Below are 20,812 nucleotides of genomic sequence, written 5' to 3' on the forward strand. Positions count from 1 at the left end.
ACCTACTATGTGCCTGATTCTGTGCTACGCCAGGAAGCGAGGGTTTGGGGCTTGCAGTCAAGTTGGGGAGACCCGCAGAGCATATCATCAGAGCTAGTAGCAGGTCAGGTGCCAGGGAGGTAGAGCGCAGGCCCCGGTGCACCCTTCCTCGACACGTCCCGCCGGGCGACGAGTGCCAGGAGCGCTGGTCGTGCAGCCGAGCCTTGCCTGCTGCACCGGGAGATGGGGTGGAGACTGTCGGGCCCCAGGGGAACAGAGAGCTGGCCCATGAGGCAGCCTTCCGAGGCTGCTCCCCTCTTCAGCCCAGGCTGCCCTGCCCCAAGGAGAGAGCTTTGCTGGGCTACCCTTTCCTTCTGTGTGCACCCCCACCCCCAACCCCAGGGGAGACCCTTGCCCTGTCTTAGGGCTCCCAGGACGTCTCGGTGGTCTTAGCCAGTGGTGGCCACGTGACTTGCCAAGCCAGCAGATGGAACTGCTCCCTTTCCTTGCCAGTGCTGTGTTCTTTGTCCCGAGTCTGCAGTGCTTAGGGTGGGCACCTCCGGTGAGAACACCCCCTGGAGTGGCCCATGCGCTGCCCTCCTGGGCTGGCCTGGGTCAGGGCCTCACGCTCCAGACCTCAAACCACCACCGCTGGGCGTGCCAACCCCCAAACACTCTGCTTTTGCACAGAGCCCCAAACGACCGCACTCGGCTGGGACCTGGGCATTTGCAAGATTTCTTGGCACCTGTGGTTTTCCACGTCCGCCTTGTAATGGGTTCCGGCCACCAGCCAGGCTGCGGGGGGAGCTGGGGTGTGTGACACGCGGTTCCCCTGTGGCAGGGGGAGGCGGCCACCCCCAGGTGCTGGCCCCACTGACCCCGTCTCCCTGCCCCACGGTGCAGTCCAAGGTCCGAGAGCTGGAGGAGAAATGCCGGACGCAGAGTGAGCAGTTCCGCCTGCTGTCCCGTGAGCTGGAGCGGTTCCGGCAGCACGCCAGCAAGAGCGACCTGCTGGGGGGCAGCTGTGGGCCGGCCCCGCACAGCCCACTGTCCCCTGGCAAGCCCTTTCCGCGCTTCATGAATGGACTAGCCACGTCCATCAGCAGAGGTAAGTGCAGGGCAAGCGGGCTGTCCCAGCCTCAGCCGGGGAACCCCGAGGGCGCCAGGCCCAGCAGCAGTTCTTCTGGCTGCCTCTTGTTCCAGCCCCAGGGTGGGCAGGACGTCCAGGCTCTGCTGACCCCGGGCTGGCCCTCCCTGACCAGGACTGAGGACCTTCCAGGGGCTGCAGGAGCACATCCCAGCTGCTGACGCATGTGGCCCTCACGTGGCTGCTGCACAGGGGCCAGCCTCGTTCCCGTTTTGCAGATGAGGGGAAGGGCGGCCCGCGTGGGGACAGCTGGTGCCCAGGGTGGCCAGCTTTGAACCGGGGAAGTCCCCTGTGGAGTCTGCAGCCCCAGCCACCGTGCCAGCCTCTCTTGTCCGGGCTTCAGGGCTCGGCAGGCTCTCGTCGTTCTGCTCTTTTCATCCCAGGGGCCTCCTGATGACGCGCTGATGGCCTTGGGACCCCTGTCCCTGCACGCACGCACTTGGCTGGGAGTAGAGCAGAGACCAGTGATGCCTAATTCTGCATGTTTGATGTTGGGGGAGGATATTTTGTCACAGGCTAAAATGATTGCAGGAACCTTTTAATTAAGCCTCATTAACCCTTCCCCTGATCAGCTATCCCTTCTCGTCAAGGGTTAACCTGGGACGCACAGAGGCCACGCGGTAGCAGGCCCAGTGACAGCTGCCTTTTCAAAAAGGCGACTTTTTGAATTAATTGAGCAGACATGCCTGGCAGTTTAGAACTCCAAAAAGAGAGAATTTCAAAATTTCTCTTAAATTTTATGAAAATATATGATACGCACGTTTTGTGCTTTTTTTTTTTTTATTAGAATAAAGTGTGTCCCGGTGTCTTGATAAGTTGCATCTTCCCCACGTCTCCCTGTCTGGGACCCTTCCTGCCTTGTTTGCGTGTTGAATGGGATCCGAGTGGAAGGCGATGGCTGTGGGAGGGGACGGAGGCTCTTGCCCCCCGCATGCCGGGTGGGGTGTGGGGCACCGAGGCCGCGGCGCTGCCCGGTGGGGATGGGGCCCGTGGGGCTGCTCTCGCGGAGGAGGCGATAGCAAGATTGCAACAGGCTGAGCGCCCAGGCCCTCCTGACACCTGCAGTGGGGTGGGTGGCGGGCCAGCAGGTGGCCGGGGTGCTGGGGGCCGGGGGACGCCGCCCCTGGAAGGCGGTGCTGCAGCTGTGAAGCTGGAGGATGCGCGGTGAGAGGGCGTCTCCTCGGAGGATGAGAGCTGCCAGGTGGGTGGTCACCTGGGCCACCAGTGCAGGCCTGTGGGGGACCCGGACGCCCGCGGCTCACGGCACGACTTGCAGAAAGATCTGGCATGCGGCCCCTCCCGGCTGAGTCCATCACAGCGGCGCAGCAGGACGCACGGCGGCCCCCGTGGGGAAGGCGCAATGAGGGCCGGAGGGACCCGAACGCCAGCTCCCCACCCGGGGCCCCTCCACTCCAGCGGCGGCCAGTGCACCCCAGCTGCAGGGCTGCTCCCCGAGAAGCCCCTTGGAGGCTCAGCGCCCACGTCTCCATTAGGAGCTGCTCGCACTGTCCCCGGGCCCCTGCCTGTTTCAAGTGCCACCCCCCCGAAGGAACGTGCGTGGGCACGTGAGGCACAGTCGAAGCACAGCGAAGCGCCCCTGCCAGCCAGGGAGCATGTGAGAAGCTGAGTGCCCAGACTCCGGCCCAGGGCCAGCTGAGGCCCCCATGGCCGATGGCCTCAGGCCTGCCGTGTGAACTCGCCTCTGCACAGCATGGAAACGTGCTATCAAGTGATGCATTCGTGCAAGTGTGTGGGTGGGAGCAGAGCCCACCTGAGTGAACCTGTCTCCAGCCTGAGGATGACAGGGATGGGATTTTATAAGCCAGTTGCCCATCCTGGTTGGGGAAGGGGTTTGCAGCAGGCTTCTGTTAACCCATTGGGAAGATCCGCCATGCTAACTCACCTAGCTGGTTTGACAAACCGTCTCTCATCCCCCCCCCCCCACCCATCCGAGGGCCCATCCACACCTGGCGTCACCTTGCATTGGCCTTGCCGTGTTGTTGTTGCATGTAGTTCCGTGGGGAGAGCTACAGAGGGCTTCTCCCCTCCCCTCCCTGCCTGAATTCCCACCCCAAGGACATTCTTTGACTACAAATGGCAAATGCCCATCTGAAGGTGAGCACTGAGGAGGTTTAGCTGCTGCTTTAGAGTGTCTCCCTCTCGCCTCTGACCTGTGTGTAGGAAGGTGCAGTCGACAGGAAAATGTGGGGGCGGCCACCGGATGAAGAAGGGTTCCCGGAGGATGCTCCTTACCCCCTGAGTTTGCACCAGGCTCTTGAGGTTGGGGCTCGCCCGAGCTCAGGGCGGTCAAAGGGCCGAGCATGACCCCCTGGGGACACGCCTTCTGTAGGTGGGGTCTCGTTGGGATAACGGGGAGGTTCTAAAGTCCACATGCAAAGCAGGAATTTCACACAGACAGCGTTCTCCCTGAGAGTCTCCCAGGGACACAGCATGTTGGCGAGACTCACACCTCTTTCTAATACCACCTCCAACAAAGCCAGTTTTCCTAACAGTGTTGGAGCCATTTGGGTGAAGCACCAGATAAGGTCATCGACTTTTTCTAGAAAACAGGTCTGGATGCACTCGAATTGTGACAGCGTACGATGAGCACATTGTCACAGGCTTAGAGTACTCGAGGACACTGCGCGTTTTGGGTCATCTCACATTCACTCATCAGGTTGGAGAGGCTGACACAGTCTCCACGCTATTAAGTTATATTTTCTCTGGACAGTTGGGTATAAATTACATATGAATACGAGTTGACTCTTCCTTCTTCACTTCACCTTATTTGGCTGCCTCGTCTTGTGCCATCTACCACAGCAGTGTATCTGTCAGGACGGGCGGGTTCTGCTGCAGTAATGAACAGCCCCCAGATCTCAGTGATTTACAATAGTACGCGTTCTTACCTTGGTCGTGCAGCATGTGCGCTGCAGGTTGGAGGGGAAGCGGAATGCTGGCGGATGGAGCCGCTCACGCTGGAACGTTGCCCAGGCTGTGCTGGGGGAAGGAAGCACGGCCAGTTATACAGCAGCTCTGACGGGCATCAGCCCCAAGTGAGAATTGGCACTTGTACTCACAGTTTGCTGGTCCAGATGCGTCGTGTGGCAGGGAAGTGACCTCCAGCCACAGACCAGAGGAAGAGAAGCTGCAGTATCTGGTCTGCCCCGCTAAGGATATTCCAGCCAGACCCCGTTCCTGGCTGGTCTTCTGGGAGTTGGCACATCCAGGAAATGTTTAGCTTGCAGCGCTCTGGGCATTAGCGACCCCGCAGTGATTGGAGCGAAGCCCCTGTCCCTGGGACCAGACGTCCTAGCAGGAGAGGCCATGGCAGGGCCGGTCCCTATTAAGCAGACACCCTCCTACCTGTCCCTCGGATGGCCTGGAGCTGTGGGGCTCTGCAGTGACCAGCTTCACAGCGCCCTTCCTTGGGACACTTCCCACGTTGTCCAGTATCACAGGGTGGCCCCCCAGCGTGGACGTCTCTGCAGGGAGCAGATGCCCTGGTGTGCCAGCGAGGAAGGGACCGTCATGGCTGGAGGAGGAGCAGCTTCTGCCCGCCTGGGGGCCGAGAACCCTGAGGAGGGAAGTAGCTGCTGCTTGATTTCGCTTCTGGATCCTGATTAAACGCTCGCCTCACCTGGCAGTCCCTCTTGCTGTGGGTCTAAGTATGACTCCCTTTTCCGTGAGGACATGTGGGCAGGGAACGCCTTCGGTCCTTGCAAGTCTCTTGGCCCAAGAATGTGTGAGCCATGAGTCCGGTTGGGCCACTTCGTGTGTGAATTGCAGTTGGGACTCTTGGTTGTAAGCGACAGCCAAGCTGACCTAAGCCAGTGTGAGCAGAGAGGGGCTTCCCTGTCCCCTGGAGGGGATGCAAGGCCAGGGGGTGTGGCTGGCTGCAGGGGCTCCAGCTGGTCCCTGGGTTCCGTGTCACCCATGGCCCCTGCTCCCAGGAGCCGCCTCCATCGTGGGACCAGCTCTGTCCTTCTGGAGCCGGCGTGGCGAGACCTCACGTCCCTCCGTTGGAAGCCAAGGGAAGGGACAGCCGTGATGCCCGCTGTGTTCCTCCGCTTGGACCTTCCTGCCTCCCTTTCACCACCCAGGAGTCGTCGCGCCCTGGGTGGGCAGAGACAGGCTGGGGTCAGGGCAGCTGCCTCGGTGTCCTGGGGCCGCCGTGACATAGCCCCACAAGCGGGGGCCTGAGACCGGTGTGTTCCCTCGTGGTCCCCAAGGCCGCGAGTCCAGCACCGAGGGTCTCGGGCCCGTGCCCCTCCCCTGGCGATCCTGGCGTTCTCTGCCTCAGTTGCCCCGTGACCTTCCCCCTGTGTCTATCCAAATCCCCCCTTCTGAGCAGACCCCAGTGGTGTTGGATTAAGGGCTCTCTCTTCCAGAATGACTTCACCTCAGCTGGTTCCATCCGGGGTGACCCTGTTTCCTCATGGGGCCCCCTCTGGGGTGCTGGGACTAGAGCCTCACGCATGTCGGATGTCGAGAGCAAGCTCAGCGCCACCTGGCCTGGGTGCATAAAGCTGGGGGGCGGGCGGGTCCCAAAGCGAAAGTCCCAGGCGGAAGCCAGGGATGGGGCGGGCAGAGAAGGCAGGTGGCCCGAGCGCGTCCTCACGTCTGCCCCTCGGTTTTCCCCATTGTTTCCACCGTGGTGGCCAGGCCAGGAGGGCTTGGCTGGAAGTCGCTCAACGGCTGAGGACTACGTCCGCCCCCTTCCACCCCCCGGGGACAAGCTGGAGCCTCTGACCTCCAAGCCCACCTTTCTGTCGAGACCCGGTAGCCCAAGATGCAGATTTGAACCAGACGTGAGTCCTGATGGGTTGGGGGGGCCTGCCTGCGCCATGGCCGCCCGCAGTGGGCGTGGTGCTCCTCCCCCCACCTGCCCCGTCCCCTCCTCCCCTTCTCCTTCCCCCTCCCCCTCCCTATTCCTCCTTCTCTCCTCTCCCGCCTCCTTCCCCTCCTTCCCCCCCACTTCTTCCTGTCTCTGCCTTTATCCTCTCTCCCCGCTTCTTTCTCCCTTCCTGCTTCCTCGCCCTCCCTGCCCATGGTGGGCAAAACCCCTAGACAGTTGAGAGGTGTGGGGGAGGGTGGGGTGGGAAGAGCCCTCACCTCTCCTCCTCCAGGCAGCCTTCCCAGATTTCTCTGGGATCTGGAAGCCCTGGGCTCTGTGCCCTGGCCGGCACTGTGCACAGGTGTCTGCCTCCATCTGTGACTGTGTCCCCCACGAGCATTTACCCTGGGCCCTCGAGAGGCTCACCAGGCTCTACCTGGGTGATGGTTTCACGCTTCCGATCTTGTTGGCAGAGGCTCTCACCTCCAGTCGCGTCCTGCTGCAGGGACTGTGTGCTTATTGAGTGTCCCTCGTCTGTGCGGCGATGGGGTCCCTGCTTAGGGACCACCTTTGTTTCTGGCCCACACCCAGGCCTGGGCATGTTGAGCATTGCACCTACCACAAAATGAGACTGTTTTCCCCGAAGCCCAAACGGGCCATGGAGGTGCTTCCTGCGTCTTAGGCGTGATATGTGTGACCTGCTGTCTCAGCCGGCCGTGCGTTCCTCATGTCTTTAACAGATGGACAATGAACTGAGTCCCAGCACCGCCAAGCAGAGGTACTCAGGGAGGGTCCACCTGTGTGTCGCCCGCTATAGGTAAGTGGGGGGGAGGGGGTGCGGGTCTGGGCTGCAGGGAGGGTGCGGATGAAGGGCAGAGGTCACGGGCGGGGTTTGGGGAGCTGCTGGAGTTCCAAGAGGGACCCACTTGTCCGAGAGCCTCCTATGGGGTCAGGGGCTGCTGGCAGGTGTGTTCCCTCTACCCCTGGGCTCAGGACCCCACGTGCTGAGGGATGCTGCTTAGCCAACCTCATCCTGCGGGGACCTTTGACCTCGTGCTACTTGATACCTGGGTAGCCGGCTGGGTCCCAGATGACTCTCTCGTTCCCGGGGGTACTGCCTGAGAGCCTGGGCGAGGGTCAGCTCCCTGCCCGCAGCGCCACTGCCAGGCTAGAAGGAGAGCCCGTCTCAGGAAAGTTCTGCCGTGGCTATGCCCCCACTTACATCGTCTGCAGCCCCGAGCGGGCCGTGCTCCCTGCCCCTCTGGCTCTGTGAAGGCCCAGCATTTGCCCTCGGGGCCCCAGCAGCTCCCAGTGGGAAGGGCTGACCGCCGGGTGCAGGGTGGCTGTATAGGTGGGCCTGAGCCCCCCACCCTCAGCGTGTGGACTGTTAGGGTCAGGTCCTGTGTGTGCACGGGTGGGCGTGACCCCCGGTGCCAGCTGGGCCACGTCACCCGGACACCCGTGCTTCCCCCACAAGCACCGCTGGTGCCGGGGTACCGGGCAGTGCTGCTCGTCTGCTGACTAGGGACCTGCCCATCCCACCCCGAAAGCCCAGTCCTGACATCATCTTTGCTGGAGGCCGCAGGGTCTGCAGGCGGTGGTGCTGGGCTGGGGCTGCCCCATCTGAAGGCTGTGCCCCCTAACTCTCGTGCCCCCTTCCCTGGGCCACGCCCCCGCATTTGAACCTCCACTTCAGACAGCGTCCTTTCCTAGGAAGGGATGGCCTGGGCGGCGAGGCTGCAGGTCAGCTGGGAGTGTATGAAGCTTGGGCCACCGGGTCTGGGGGACGGGGCCTTCCTGCCGTGGCTGGAGCAGGGCCGCTCGTGCCGGGCAGTGGCCTGTGCGGCGTGGACAGGGGACCCTGGGCTCACGTTGTCCCCCCACCCCATCGTGGGGTGTCAGGGCCTGCCCCGGCCCCTTGGGGACTGATGGCAAAGCCAGCGTGAAATGCAGCAAGGGGACACACGACGACCGTCACGTCCGCCCCCAGCCACCGGCCATGTGTCCCCGTTCCCCACAGTACGTCCCTCCTCCTCCTGCCATGGGTGCTGCCCCAGGGATGGGGGCTCCTCCTTTTAGCCCTCTCCCAGCCAAACCGCGCCCAGATGCAGGCAGTATGATGTGCCCTGTGTACCCCGTGACCTGTAGACCCGCCGGAGCGCTGGCTGGGGAGGGCAAGGCCACACAGCCCGCTCCCCGGAACTAAGCCGTGGTCCCCAGTGACGGCCGTCACCCCAGTCTGCACAGCAGGGGTGGGGCCCCGCCTTACCTGCCTCTCCCCCCACGAGGCCGTCCTGCTCCCCTCCCACCGCGGCCCCTGCTCAAGTGGATCGTCCAGGGTGCTGGCCCTGCGGTCAGTGCCCCCCCAGGGACACCTGGCACCCCCACGGGCCCTCTCGGCAGCTCCCGCTCATCCCTCCATCCTTTTCCTCATTTCACACCTTAACGTCTTTATGGAGATGTGGTTCCCGGACCCTGCACATGCCCCACGGAAGTGTGAAGTTCAGGGGATTTTAGCATGTTCACAGACACGGGCCGCCATCCACTTTAGACTGTTGTCATCTGCCTAAGAAGAAACCCCAGCCCCCAGCTGTCGCCTCCCCGCCCCACCTCCGTCTCCAGTGGCCTCTTACCTGCTGGCTGTCCCCCTGGACCCCCATCTGGCGGGTCGCATGAGGGCCTGCTGTGAGCTGTGGCCTGTTGTCCCGGCTTCCCCTGCCCAGCCACAAGCCTCCAGGGTCCACCACCCCCACTGCATCGTGGGTCAGTGCTGCTTCCCTCTTGGCTCATTCGAGAGACATCCTGCAGCACGGACGGGCCATGTTTGTCCATCCACCTGTGGGGGCGTCCGTTGCACCCTCGATGCATGTCTCCCACGTGGCACCCACGGACACCTGCCCCCAGCCGTCCTAACCCATCTTTCTCACACACCGAGCGGTCTTCTCCTGGGGGTGGGGTGCGGCCCCTCCACTGTGCCCTCCCTTCTCCACACATCCAACCCCTCTCCATGGCCTGGCTCAGGGATCGTACCCCACCCATGTGTCCTGGAGCCCCCCCCACCCCCACCCCTCCTGCCCCCTCACCCGACGCCTGGCCAGCACCTGCCCACGCAACCCCCGAGAGACCCTTATGTGAGATGCAAATGTGGCCGTGACACTTCCTAGCCTAAAACCCTTTTGTGGTCACTCAGAGCTCTTGGGATGAAACCCAGACCCCCCCTGGCCTCTGAGAGCTGTGCGTGTCCTGCAAGCGGTCATTCTCTGCCACCGTGTGAGCCGCAGTTCCCCGGAAGGTCCAGCTCCCTGCCCTTGGGCCTTTGCACGTGCTCCTTCCCCCCACCCCCCCCCCACCCAGGGACTGTTCCAGCCATGCCTGCCTCACCCCCCCTCCCCCACCGCCTGGCCATCCTAGCCTTATCTGCAGCCACTTCTCATGCAAATTGCCCCTGGAAAATTGGGTCTTTCGGTAGGAAATTGGGTCTCTGGGGTGTGTGGACGCAGCGGGGGGTGTTCCGACCCCTTCAGGAGGTGAGAGCAGCCAGCCTGCAGGGTGGAGCGAGAGAGCAGTACGTGCAGTGGGGCTCCCCCCTTACTAAGCTGCATTTCCAGGAGGAACCTGAGGTTCTCTTTCTCCTTATTTGCCCATTAAGGAGGAAAGGTGAAGTTAGGGTGAAAAGGAGGTGTGGGCAGAAACGTTGGGACCCTAAGTCTGTGTCCGAGCACACGTGCTCTGCACTCACCCCCTCATCTCAAGCCTGTGTGAGTGAGCCAGCAGTGGCCTGGGAGGGCCCAGGGACCCTGCAACGCTGGCCTGCCGTGCTCATGCGGGGGTGTAACTCCTTAGGGGTGGGGGAGCGCGGCCTGCGCCGCTGGGTGCTCTGCGAGGAAAGAGTGTCCGGAGTGTCCGAAGAATGAGTGACCTTGTTCTTTTCCTCTAGTTACAACCCCTTCGACGGGCCCAATGAGAACCCCGAAGCCGAGCTGCCCCTCGCGGCAGGGAAATACCTCTACGTCTTTGGGGACATGGATGAGGACGGCTTCTACGAAGGTCTCTGTGAGCCCTTGACCAGTGGGGACATAGGTGGGACCACCCCCCCGCCCCGCCCCGGGCAGCAGACCAGCTGGGCCAGCGGCTCCCGGGTGTCAGCGGCTGCCCCAGCCCTCCGCTCTGAGCTACCTACTCTATAGCCCTCACCCGGCCCCCCTGTTCCACGGCTGACAGGAAGCAGACAGAGTGGGGTTTCCAACTTTTAACCCCAAGCGGTGTCTGAGGGCACTATCGCTGATGATGCCCATTTCTGCAGAGCTTCCTGGACGCTATGGCAGAGCGGGGGCTCAGCACGCTCTGCGTCCCAAAGGGTGTCTCCTCCTGCCACCCCTGTCCGCACACCGGGGACCCTGCCGGCTTCCTCCCCGTGTCCCCTCCCAGCGGCCTTGGCTGGCAGTGGCTCCTGGCAGCCCCTTGGGGCCGGCCCCTGCCTGGCCCCTCTCTCCACCGAGAACTGCACCGTCTGCATTGCACAGGACCCCTTTGTGGCTCTTACAGCTCGAGCACGATGAGCTGTGGCCCTGCAGCAGCTGCGTCCCCTGGCACTCCAGAGAGTTTGATTAATTGTTTCCTAAACCTCTCGCCTGCCCTCTCTGTGAAGGAGGCCCTCGGGTCCTCCGTTTCCCTATAGGAGGAATGGTTCTTGCTGAACTGTCACATTTCTCCTGCCTGCCCTCGAGGTGTTTTCTTGGCGCCTGCAGAAGCAGTGGGATCCTCTCCTGGGCGCTCACTTGGTGTGGAGTGTGGCCCCCTCCTCTGGCGCTGGGGAGTGGAGCCCAGATGGCATCAGACCAGCCGTGGGTGGGGGCACCGCACTTGGTAACAATTTCCCCAAAAATTTCTGCCGCAGCCGGTTAGCAAAGCTGTTTGAATTCTTAGCATACATTCACATCCTCGTCGCTGGTTTGCACACCAGTGCAGAAACGGGTGCAGGCTCTGGGGGCAGACCCCAGAGTGCCAGCACCAGGCCTTGCGCCCCCGAAACTTCCCGGGGCCTGGGGGTAGCAGCTGCAAACCTCAGAATGGCGGGGAAACTCACTCCCTCACTGCGCCTCGCTTTTCTCAGCTGCAGGCTGGAGAGCAGAGCCTCCCACGGGGGGCTGCGGGGTGAGCTGATGGGGCTGGCGCTCGGGAGGCCTGCTCAGCAGGTGCTGGGCCACCCTCACCCCTGCTGGTCACCACAGCGATACCTCTGTAGAGACCCCAACACTGGCAAAGGACGGGTTAACTCCAGGGCCACCTCACGTGGGGGGCATGGGCCGACTGGAGCCCACCCTGCCCGTTCTGGTGCAGCCTGGGCCAGGAGGTGGCTTGCAGGTGCCCGGGGACGAGCTGTGCAGAGGCCCCCATGCCGTGTAATCTCAGCTCCCCAGTGTGTCTGGGGTATCAGAGACCTGGAGACCCCACTGATGGAGTGGAAGGGCGTTGCACCGTTTCCAAGATAAAATCGTCCCCCCTCTGAGACCACCTGTGGCCCCGGGAGGGACTTTGATGGCGAATTTTGCCCCTTGGCTCATGGGTGGCTCTGGACAGATGGCCCCACCACGGGCCCCTGCCAGTGGGAAAGCTGCCTCGTAACTCGCGTGATGTGTGATTGCTCCATTCACAAACACAGGGCCTGCTTTTCCATCCCGTGCCCCTGACAGGTGCTGACTCTGCACCCTGGATGCCGCTCTGGGGCTGGCTGGTGCCCGGGAGGCCCTGCCTTCGGGAGAGTGGTCCTCGGGAGGGGACAACTGGTGCACGCGGGTGGGAGAATGGGCAGGAGAGCTCATGGGTGATGCATGCTGGGAAGGGAGAGAAGCACAGTGGCCGAGGGTGCAGGGGGAGGGGCCCTGAGCTGGCCTTGTTCCAGCAGCTTCCTGGGAAGAGCCGAGCAGCTGCCGGGCCCCCCGCCCCCTGCCCCGCTGCTTGAGGGCATGCTGCGGGACCACAGGTTCCCCCGGGACGGTGGGTGATCGCGCCATCCCTGCCCCGGCAGGTGAGCTGCTGGACGGGCAGAGAGGATTGGTGCCCTCCAACTTCGTGGATTTCGTCCAGGACAGCGAGTCGCGGCTGGCGAGTTCCCTGGGTGGCGAGCAGGATCCAAATTCCCTCAGCCACCCCGGCGTTGGCGTGGATGGTGAGACCGCGCTGGACGTCCAGTGCCCCCCGCCCGCGGAGCCCGGCCTTCCCCAGCACGGCGCGGGAACGCTGGACGTGAGCATTGACGAGATCGGAGAAGACATCGTGCCTTACCCCAGGAAAATCACCCTCATCAAGCAGCTCGCCAAAAGCGTCATCGTGGGCTGGGAGCCGCCGGCGCTGCCCCCGGGCTGGGGGACTGTGCACAGCTACAACGTCCTCGTGGGCGCGGAGACGCGGCTGAGCCTGCCCCGTGGGGCCAGGACCAAGGCGCTGCTGGAGAAGTTGGACCTGGCGGCCTGCACCTACCGCGTGTCCGTGCAGTGCGTGACCAGCCGGGGCAGCTCGGACGAGCTGCGGTGCACGCTGCTGGTGGGCAAGGGCGTGGTGGTGGCGCCCTCGCAGCTGCGCGTGGACAGCGTCACGCAGGCCTCCGCCCGCCTCTCCTGGCTGCCGGCCAACAGCAACTACAGCCACGTGATCTTCCTCGACGGCGAGGAGCTCGACCTGGTCAAGGCCGCGGGCTACCAGTACCGCTTCTGCAACCTCAGGCCCAGCGCCGCCTACAAGGTCAGGGTCCTGGCCCAGCCCCACCAGATGCCCTGGCAGCTGCCCCTGGAGCAGAGGGAGAAGAAGGAGGCCTTCGCTGAGTTCTCCACGCTGCCGGCAGGTGGGCGCCGGGCCCCGGGCGAGGCAGGGGTGGGGCCCGGTTCCCGAGTGGGAGAGGAGAACGCTGCACCCGGGGACATGTGCGGGGAAGCCTTCCATCGCCCCCAAAGCACCCGACAGCGTGTGTGCGCGCATGTGTGTGCGTGTGTGTGTGCATGCGTGCGCGTGCATGCATGTGCATGTGTGCGTGTGTACGCCTGTGCGTGTGTGCGCGCATGTGTGTGCGTGTGTGCGTGTGTGCGCGCGTGTGTGCGTGTGTGCGTGTGTGTGTGCATGCGTGTGTGTGCATGTGTGTGCGTGTGTGCGTGTGTGCGCGCATGTGTGTGCGTGCATGCATGTGCATGTGTGCGCATGTGCGCGTGTGTACGTGTGTGCATGTGTGCGCGTGTGTACATGTGTGCACATGTGCGCGTGTGTACGCGTGTGCGTTTGGCAGGCAGCACTTGGACTGTGCCTCTTGGGAGCTGTGGCTTCTTGGTGCGTGTGCTGTGTGGTGGGGCACATTTCCTTCTCTTTCAGTGCGGCTGTCCTGTTACTGCAGCACCCACCATCTGTTGAAGTTCTTTTTGGGGGGGGCGGTGCATGGGCCTGGAATGGAGCCCAGGTCTCCCGTGTGCTGGGTGAGAATTCTACCACTGAGCTACCCTTGCAGCCCGGGAACTGTGCCTTTTAACCCTGTCATCATCACGGTGCTCCTCCTGTGACAGAGGACAGGCTGTGTGAGCAGCCCTCCCCCAGGTGGCCAGCCCTCCCACAGGTGGCCGTCCCTCCAGGCACGGGCCAGGGGTGGAACTGTGGGATTCCGTCTCAATTTTATTCTTTTTACTTTATTTTTTCTAAGCATGCACCATGGATTTGTATAAATGAGACAGTACGCTGTAATACGCTATTAGGGATACGGTTGTGGGTTCTGGGTCTCAGTCTCCACTTCCCCGGCCATAGGTAGGAATAAGGACACGCCCCCAGAAACATTACGCATCCGCATCCGAGGCAGCAGGGCCAGGCTGATCCACTGTGCCGGGCCCTGAGCCCCCAGGGAGGGGCCGCATTCCTGTAGCAAACAAGCTGCTTTTGCAAAAACATTGGAAGGCCGGATGTGTCTCCTCCGGGGCCCTGCTTGCTCCTGGGTACGCACGAGGTTCCCTTTCGGGACTGCCCTGGCTGACCGGGCTGGATTTCTGGGTGCTTCTCACCCAGCCTTGCCCACTCCCCATCTGCTGGCCGTTTGAGGTGCAGGGCAACCATTCCCCCATATCGCCTTTGCCGGGTTCACAGACCCTCCACCGAGGGCAGGATTGGCTTCTCGGTACAGCGGATCCCCTTTCCGTCTCGTGCCATTGGCAGGGGCTGGGCACCGTGGCGAGGCAGCCGCACATCTGAGCTGACCTGACTCCTCTGGGCAGACGCCTTGGTGCTCTAGGTGGATCTGACTCTGCGTAGCTGCTGGCGCATCGGTAACGGGCTCCAGGGGAGAAGGGCCTGTTTCCTTCGGCCCCTGCTCTCAGGTCCTGCTGTTGGGCTGCAGTGAGAAGAAATTCCCTGGGGCGACCGGAAAGGCTTCCAGGGGAGAAGAAGCTGCATCCAGGAGGAGCTCCTAAGGCGGGGGAGCTTCCCAGGGGCCAACTGGGAGTGGGGTCTGGAGGCCTGAGGTGCACTGGGGGCCACGTGTCAGGACTGGGGAAGGGTGGCTGTGCTCACTGGGTGAGGCACACCCTGGGCTTCCTCTCAGATGTGCCCCACATGCCGCCCAGGCCAGCCCTGCTGCCTTGCACGCAGCACCCCATGCTCGGAGAAGGCTGGGTCAGATCTCAACCCGGGCCCCCAGAAGGGCCTTCTGCCACGACGGGGACGCTCCATAAGCTGTGCCGTCCAACGCGGAAGCCACTGAGGCCGTTGGCACCGAAAGGCAGCCAGCACACCCGGGGAATGGGACTTGCAGTTTTATTTAGGTTTAATCAATTGGTCCATAAGAGCCACGTGCGGCCGGTGACTGCTGCATCATATGACGTGGCCAGAGGCCACAGAGCGAGGGATGAGGGGCCAGAGCCCACTGCCAGGGGTACTGCGGGGCCCAAGCACAGGGAGACCGGGTGACTCCTGCAGCGTGGAGCTGGGACGTCGTGCCCTGTGCCCAGGAACAGCGACGGTGGCTGTGGCACCGAGGAATAGGCTGTGCTGCGGTGGTGCCGAGGACCAGCATGCATGTGAACCACGTCTGGCCCCGTGTGGCCACCTGTGTCTCACCGCTGTCCTGGGTCACGTGGGGGCAGCAGCCCTGGGCCCCGGGTGGTGCCCCTCCCCCTCCGTGGGTGTGCCGGGGACGGGGTCTGGACTCAGGGATCAGGTTTGTGGGCGCCGTGCCCAGCACACGTCCTGCAGCACTTGGTAGCTCAGCCGTTTGCTGAGCCCTGTGTTCAGCGCTGACCTCACGGGCCAGCCAAACCCACCGACCTGCCCTGGGGAGTTCCAATCAGAGGCCCAAGTCAAGCAGTATCCGGATAATGGACATTTGTTAAGTTGTGACCGCTGCGACAGTGAAGCCATCGTGCAGAAAAGTGTCAGAACGACCCGGGACTCTGGCTCTGGTTTCAGATAAGGTGGTGGCAGAAGCTGGTCAGCTGGACGTAGACTTGGAAGAGGCATGAGCGCGAGCCGTGGGGGTTAGGGGGACGTGACCTTGGCGGAGAGAACGGACTGTGCAAAGGCCCTGGGGCAGCGGCTTGCTCGGCACGCTCAGGAAAGAATGAGGAGGGCAATGCGCGGCCGTGCACTGTGCATGGGGTGAGAGGCCGGAGGGGGCCAAACATCTGGTCCTGGGGGAGGGACTTTGCCTCCGAGTGATGTCCTGGTACATCACTCCTCCTGCCTCGAGACATGACTTGCGTTTCAGGGTTACTTGGTGGTGGCGGGGAGAAGGCCTCCATCCAGCAGGAGGGCGCGGCAGTGGCCTGGACTGGCCAGGGGCTGGTGGAGGGGCACTGGGCCACGGGCCCACTCTGGCTGTCCCTGAAGATAGGCTGGACGGTGCTACCTGTGGCCGGGACACGCGTCCTGGGCTGGGTGGGGAGGACTGTGGGCGAGCAGGGGCGGGGCTTAGGGCTCGGGGTGGGGACCCATATGCAGAGGTCAGCTGGTGGCGGGATCCTGCTGCTGGCCCAGGAGGTCTTCCTTCCTCGCGCTCATCACATGCGCCCTGCGATGCTGCCCGTGGCCCTTCCTGGGAGGGGGCTGCATCCTGTGCAGAGGCGGCGTGACAGTCACCGTTGGTGATGCCCAAACTTTCTCCACATCCCCGAGCTGGGGCGGGCAGGAGCGTCTCCTTTGGCCTCTCAGCTGGCCGTTGTCTTCTTGAGCCTGTCTCGCCAAAGGTGGGTCTGAAAGCTTAGGGGGCCTGGACCCCAGCTCCTTCCAAACAGGGTGTCCTCAGCTGCTCCAGGCGCCCGGCTGGGGACGTGGGGCCAGGCTAGCTCCCTGAGGCCTGGTCTGTGGCCTCTGCCAGGACCCGTCCGCCATCCTCGTGTTGGCTGATTCAGTTACTATGGTAGGTGTTTGTTGGGGGCCCCTCATGCGGGGCAGGCGTGGATCTGTGGAGTGCGCGTTCCAACAGGAGGGCTGAAACTCCCTATGTAATTACAGAGGATGCTGGAGGGTGATAAGGCTGGGAGCCGGGGCGAGAGTAGGGGGTGTCGGGAATGTCGCGGTGAGCAGCGATGGGTGCTGTGACCTGGGACGATCAGGCCGGCGGGAGGGTTGGGGACCGTGGGGCTCCAAAGGAGGTGTGCGTGGATGAGCGAATGCCATGCAAAGGCCCTGTGCGGGACAAGCTGCGCAGGCGGGACCGTGGACACTGAGTGTCCCCACTCTGCCAGTGGAGGCCGAGGGCCAGCTCCCAAGGGTATTTGCTGGCTGCGGCGAGTCCCCAGAGACTCAGGGGGGCCAAGTGGGCACTGGGGTGAACTGGGGCGGTGGGGGGTGGGCACGTTCCCAGTAAGAGGGGACAGTGCTGCCCCGCCTCAGGCCACGAGGTGGCTTCCTGCCGCTGCAGCCCGGCCACAGCCTGTGTGCCCCAAGCCAGGCTGGAGGTGAAGATTTGCATGTGGAATCCTCTTTTGTACGCTGGCAGCCGATTCTCGTCCCTTCAAACCCGCTGGACAGAGAAGACCAGGGCAGGCTGACTGTCGGCACAGAGTATCTGCAGCAACAGCAGAAGATATTAAAATATACTGGTTTTTTTTTTTAACGTTTTTAGCGGGAAAAAGCTGCCATCCACTTTGAAAGAGAAGGAAGGGACATCTCCTGCCCGCTCTTGATGCCACGGGGTCCCCCATTTTCTGGACCGCCTGGCCGGCACATGCCACTTCTGGCCCGAGGTCACCTGGCCCACGTGTCCTTTACCTGCAGTGCAACGTGCAGGAGTTCTGGGTCGACCAGCCAGCCCAGCCAAGGTGGGGGCGGTCCTGTACCCCATGCTCAGGCTGTGGGCTGCAGCCGGGGCCCCCTGCTGTGCCTCTGCTCACGTGTCCAGGACGAGGGGAGGCTCTTGAGGCCCCAGTGGTGGCTGCGTCGGTGCAGGTGGCGGGGGCCAGCCCTGCCCGCCCCGGAGAACCCTGCCCTGGGCTCTTCCCTCTGTTGGGGACACACCTTCTTCGCGCATGGCAGGTTTACCTGCTCAGGTGGACTGTGCCTCTGACCACGGCGGGGAGTCGGATCAGTGGGTGCTGGGTGAGAGGCAGGCGCTGGTGCGCATCTGCCTGGGCCGTGGACGCCTCACCTGCTCACGGGGACGTCTGCCCTCGAGGGAGGGACAGCCCTGTGCGGGTCGACCGCAGCAGATGCCCACTGGTGTCCGCTGTGGAAATCCCAGCTGGGAGCTCGAGCACCCGGGATGCCACGTCACCAGTCCCATGGCTGCTGAGACCCCTTCGGCTGCGGGGTCTCACGGGCTCATGTCAGGGTGGCCCCAGACCCCCAGCTCGTCTCGGGGACCCCAGGGCAGATGTCTTCATCAGAACCATCTTACTCCTTCCTTCCATTTTGCTCTTTTCTCAACTAAGGACCTGGCCTGCGGCTTCTCAGTCCAAGGGAGGGGGAAGGAGAGAAGGGGCCGGGGAGGGAAGGGGATGGAAAGTGGAGAGAGGAGGAGGGTGGGTGGGCCTGGGGCCCCTCCCCCGGCTCCCTGGCCCTTAAGTGGTAGCCTCACTCCGAGGCGGGGCGCAGGTCACCACAGTTGTCCCTCGTGTGACGCGGTGACGCTTCTGTCCCCTCTGTCCAGGCCCTCCGGCCCCTCCGCGGGACGTCATGGTGCAGGCGGGGGCCACCCCCGGCTCGGCCCAGGTCTGCTGGAAGCCGCCCCCCCTGACCCCCGCTGGGCTGTCCGAAGGGGCGGCGGTGACCGGCTACGGCGTGTACGCAGAGGGGCAGAGGGTGAGTTCCGGCCGCCAGCTGGGTGCCCTGCAGGTGGGCGGCCGCCCGTACCTCTGTCCTCACCCCAACCCCCGCCCCGCCCCCGCCAGCGTCTGTTTAACCCTTCTGCTCCCCCAGCCGGCAAGGCCCTGTGCTGGTCACCCTTCTCCCCCCTTTTGCCCCCTTCCTGGTCTTCAGCTTCCCCTCCACCTCTGTGCACACCCCGGACCACCCCTCACCCCCCACCCTGGGCTTTTCTCCTCTGCCTGGAGCTGCAATAGCTGGTGAGTCGTTAGAGGTGAGGCCGGGTCTGCAGATAACAGGCACCCTGGCCGACTCTTAGGGGCAGAAACACCCTGCGCCTCACGGTCCTGTCCTGGCGCCCAAATGGGAGTGGGGTCCTGGGGAGCGCCTCCCCTTCCTTCCCCCTCTCCCGGGAGCGCCTCCCCTTCCGCTCCCCCGGGAAGAACCTCCCCCCTCCCCACCCTCCTCCCGGCCCTGCCCCATGGCCCCGCTGGAAAGGAAGCCCACCCAGGCTAGTCCACACCCACCTTGCCCTCCGGCTCCGGCAGTAACAAACCTGTTCATTTATTAAAGCTTTCGTGGTGGTGACACAGTAACCCTGGATTTCCACCCGCACCGCGTTCAGGTGTCTAATTCTGCGGCGCTGACTATAGCCGCCCGTTACTGGAGCACCCCTCGCTGCAGACGTCCCCTTAGCAGGCCCTGCCCCTCCCGCCCCACCCTGGGGACCCCCAGGCCCCCCTCTCTGACTTTGCTCATGCACCCGAGCCTGGCCTTTCAATCCTCTGCCCCGGGGCATCTATTTCGGGCCGGCTGGGAGAGGCTAGAAGGGGACTGCGGAGCGGGTGGGGGACCTGCAGCACCCCCGGCTCCCGCTCCTCCCCGCGGGCAGTGTGCTCCGGGTGGGAGCCCGAGGGCCGGTCCTGGGGCCCACGGGGGCGGCGCGCGGCGGTGGTGACGGGGTGTCCGTGTGCGCAGGTGGCCGAGGTGGCGTCCCCGTCGGCGGACGGCGCGGCCGTGGAGCTTGCGCGCCTGCGGAGCTTGGAGGCCAAGGGCGTGACGGTGCGCACCCTGTCCGCGCAGGGCGAGTCCGCCGACTCCCTGCCGGCTGCCGTGCCCCCCGACCTCCTGGTGCCTCCAGCCCCCCACCCGAGAACCGCCCCCACGCTGAAGCCCCTAGCAGGCGTCGGGGGCCCCGAAACCAAAGACGAGTCCCCGGGCCCCCGCGCGCGGCCGGACGAGGCCTGGGAGCCGCCCCGCGCGCACACGCTGGAGCCGCCCCGCGCGCCCGGGAGGCGCTCGCCCTCGCCCAGCCGCATCCTCCCGCAGCCGCAGGGCGCCCCGGTACCCAGTACCGTGGCCAAGGCCATGGCCCGGGAGGCCGCGCACAGGGTGGCAGAGAGCAGCCGGGTAAGCCGCCCCCGCGCTCCCCTGGGTGGGGTGGTGGGGTGGGCGGCGGGTTGAGGGGGGGCAGTGACAGCAAGGCTCCGTTGGGAGTTGGGCACCCAGCTCACCCGCCTGCTCGGGAAACGGGTTATGCGTCCCCCAAGCGGGCCTGGGGTCCAGGGTGGGAGGCGGCCTGTCTGCAGGCGGGCCTCGGGCCCCAGCGTCCTACACCACACCCAAGTCCGAGCTGTAGCTTGTGTGTATGTGTAGACACACACACACACGTGTAGATCCACGTTACAGACAGACACACACATATTTATCCGCATGCTCAGTGCAGAACATTTCCTGGGTGGTGGTGAAAACCTGGGGGGTACACGTTCCAGGTGGTTTATGCAATAAGATGGCGAGTTTTAAGAAATCACTAGAAATTGATGGCCCCTTCCGGGGCTGGCTGAGAAAAATCTGCAGCTCAGCTAAACAGTTGTCCCTCCCCACTTGGAGCAAACCCCACCTCTTTCTCGGGTGTGTCTGTCCCCCAAAGTAATTCACCACATCGCTGCCTTTGGGGGGAGCACAGCCTGCACCAGGGCCCAAGGGGAGACCCAGCCCACAGGGTCCCAGCAGGACGGCGACCCCCAGCAGTGCCTTTTCTGAGATGCAGGGAAAGAAGACCCCACAGTGCTGGGTGGGGCACAGCCTCAGGGGTCAGAGGTGATGACACAGGCCACATCTAGGCCAGCAGGGTGCTGTGGGGAGTAGGGTGACATGGGGTACCCATGCCTTATTGGGGGATAGCTCCCCAAGCTCCCCCCAGGACTGTGGACCCTGGGCTGGCAGCACTTTCGCTTCTCTGGAAAACTTGGAAATCCAGGTGTTTGTGTTCACTCTCCTGATCTGTTCTGTATTGGTCATTAATGCTGAAACTAAACATCTCCCCAAGACCTCAGAGTGGGGGAAGGTCTGCTGAAAGTGCCTGTTTATTCTGGGCCCACTGCCCCCCTGCTCTGAGCCCCCATGCAGGAGCCCAGTTGACCACGGACGGGTTTGGAGTGGGTGCCAAGGCAGGGGAGTGCTGCTCTTGTCTGCCCTTTGGGGTGGAGGGTCCCCCTTAGAGAGCCTGGGGAAGAAAGCAAAGGCTCCTGAGCCTCCTTGCTCAATAAAATGCTGAGCAAATTCAAAGCCCAGGAAAGGTGGGA

The 20,812-nt window shown here is 63.6% G+C and overlaps 1 protein-coding gene across 1 annotated transcript in view; it reads left to right on the top strand.

Annotated features, from left to right (window-relative positions):
• The window catches only part of RIMBP2 (RIMS binding protein 2), a 97,321-nt gene that overhangs the window by 23,468 nt on the left and 53,041 nt on the right, over nucleotides 1–20,812 (top strand). Inside the window, exons 4-10 of the mRNA XM_077159543.1 lie at nucleotides 883–1,087; nucleotides 5,789–5,934; nucleotides 6,701–6,777; nucleotides 9,898–10,007; nucleotides 11,989–12,801; nucleotides 18,073–18,224; nucleotides 19,206–19,637. Of these exons, the coding sequence (XP_077015658.1) occupies nucleotides 883–1,087; nucleotides 5,789–5,934; nucleotides 6,701–6,777; nucleotides 9,898–10,007; nucleotides 11,989–12,801; nucleotides 18,073–18,224; nucleotides 19,206–19,637 (1,935 nt within the window). The remainder of the gene's footprint in view (nucleotides 1–882; nucleotides 1,088–5,788; nucleotides 5,935–6,700; nucleotides 6,778–9,897; nucleotides 10,008–11,988; nucleotides 12,802–18,072; nucleotides 18,225–19,205; nucleotides 19,638–20,812) is intronic.

The sequence above is a fragment of the Tamandua tetradactyla genome, chromosome 5, assembly GCF_023851605.1.
Source record: "Tamandua tetradactyla isolate mTamTet1 chromosome 5, mTamTet1.pri, whole genome shotgun sequence".
In the NCBI taxonomy this organism is placed as follows: Eukaryota; Metazoa; Chordata; class Mammalia; order Pilosa; family Myrmecophagidae; genus Tamandua; species Tamandua tetradactyla.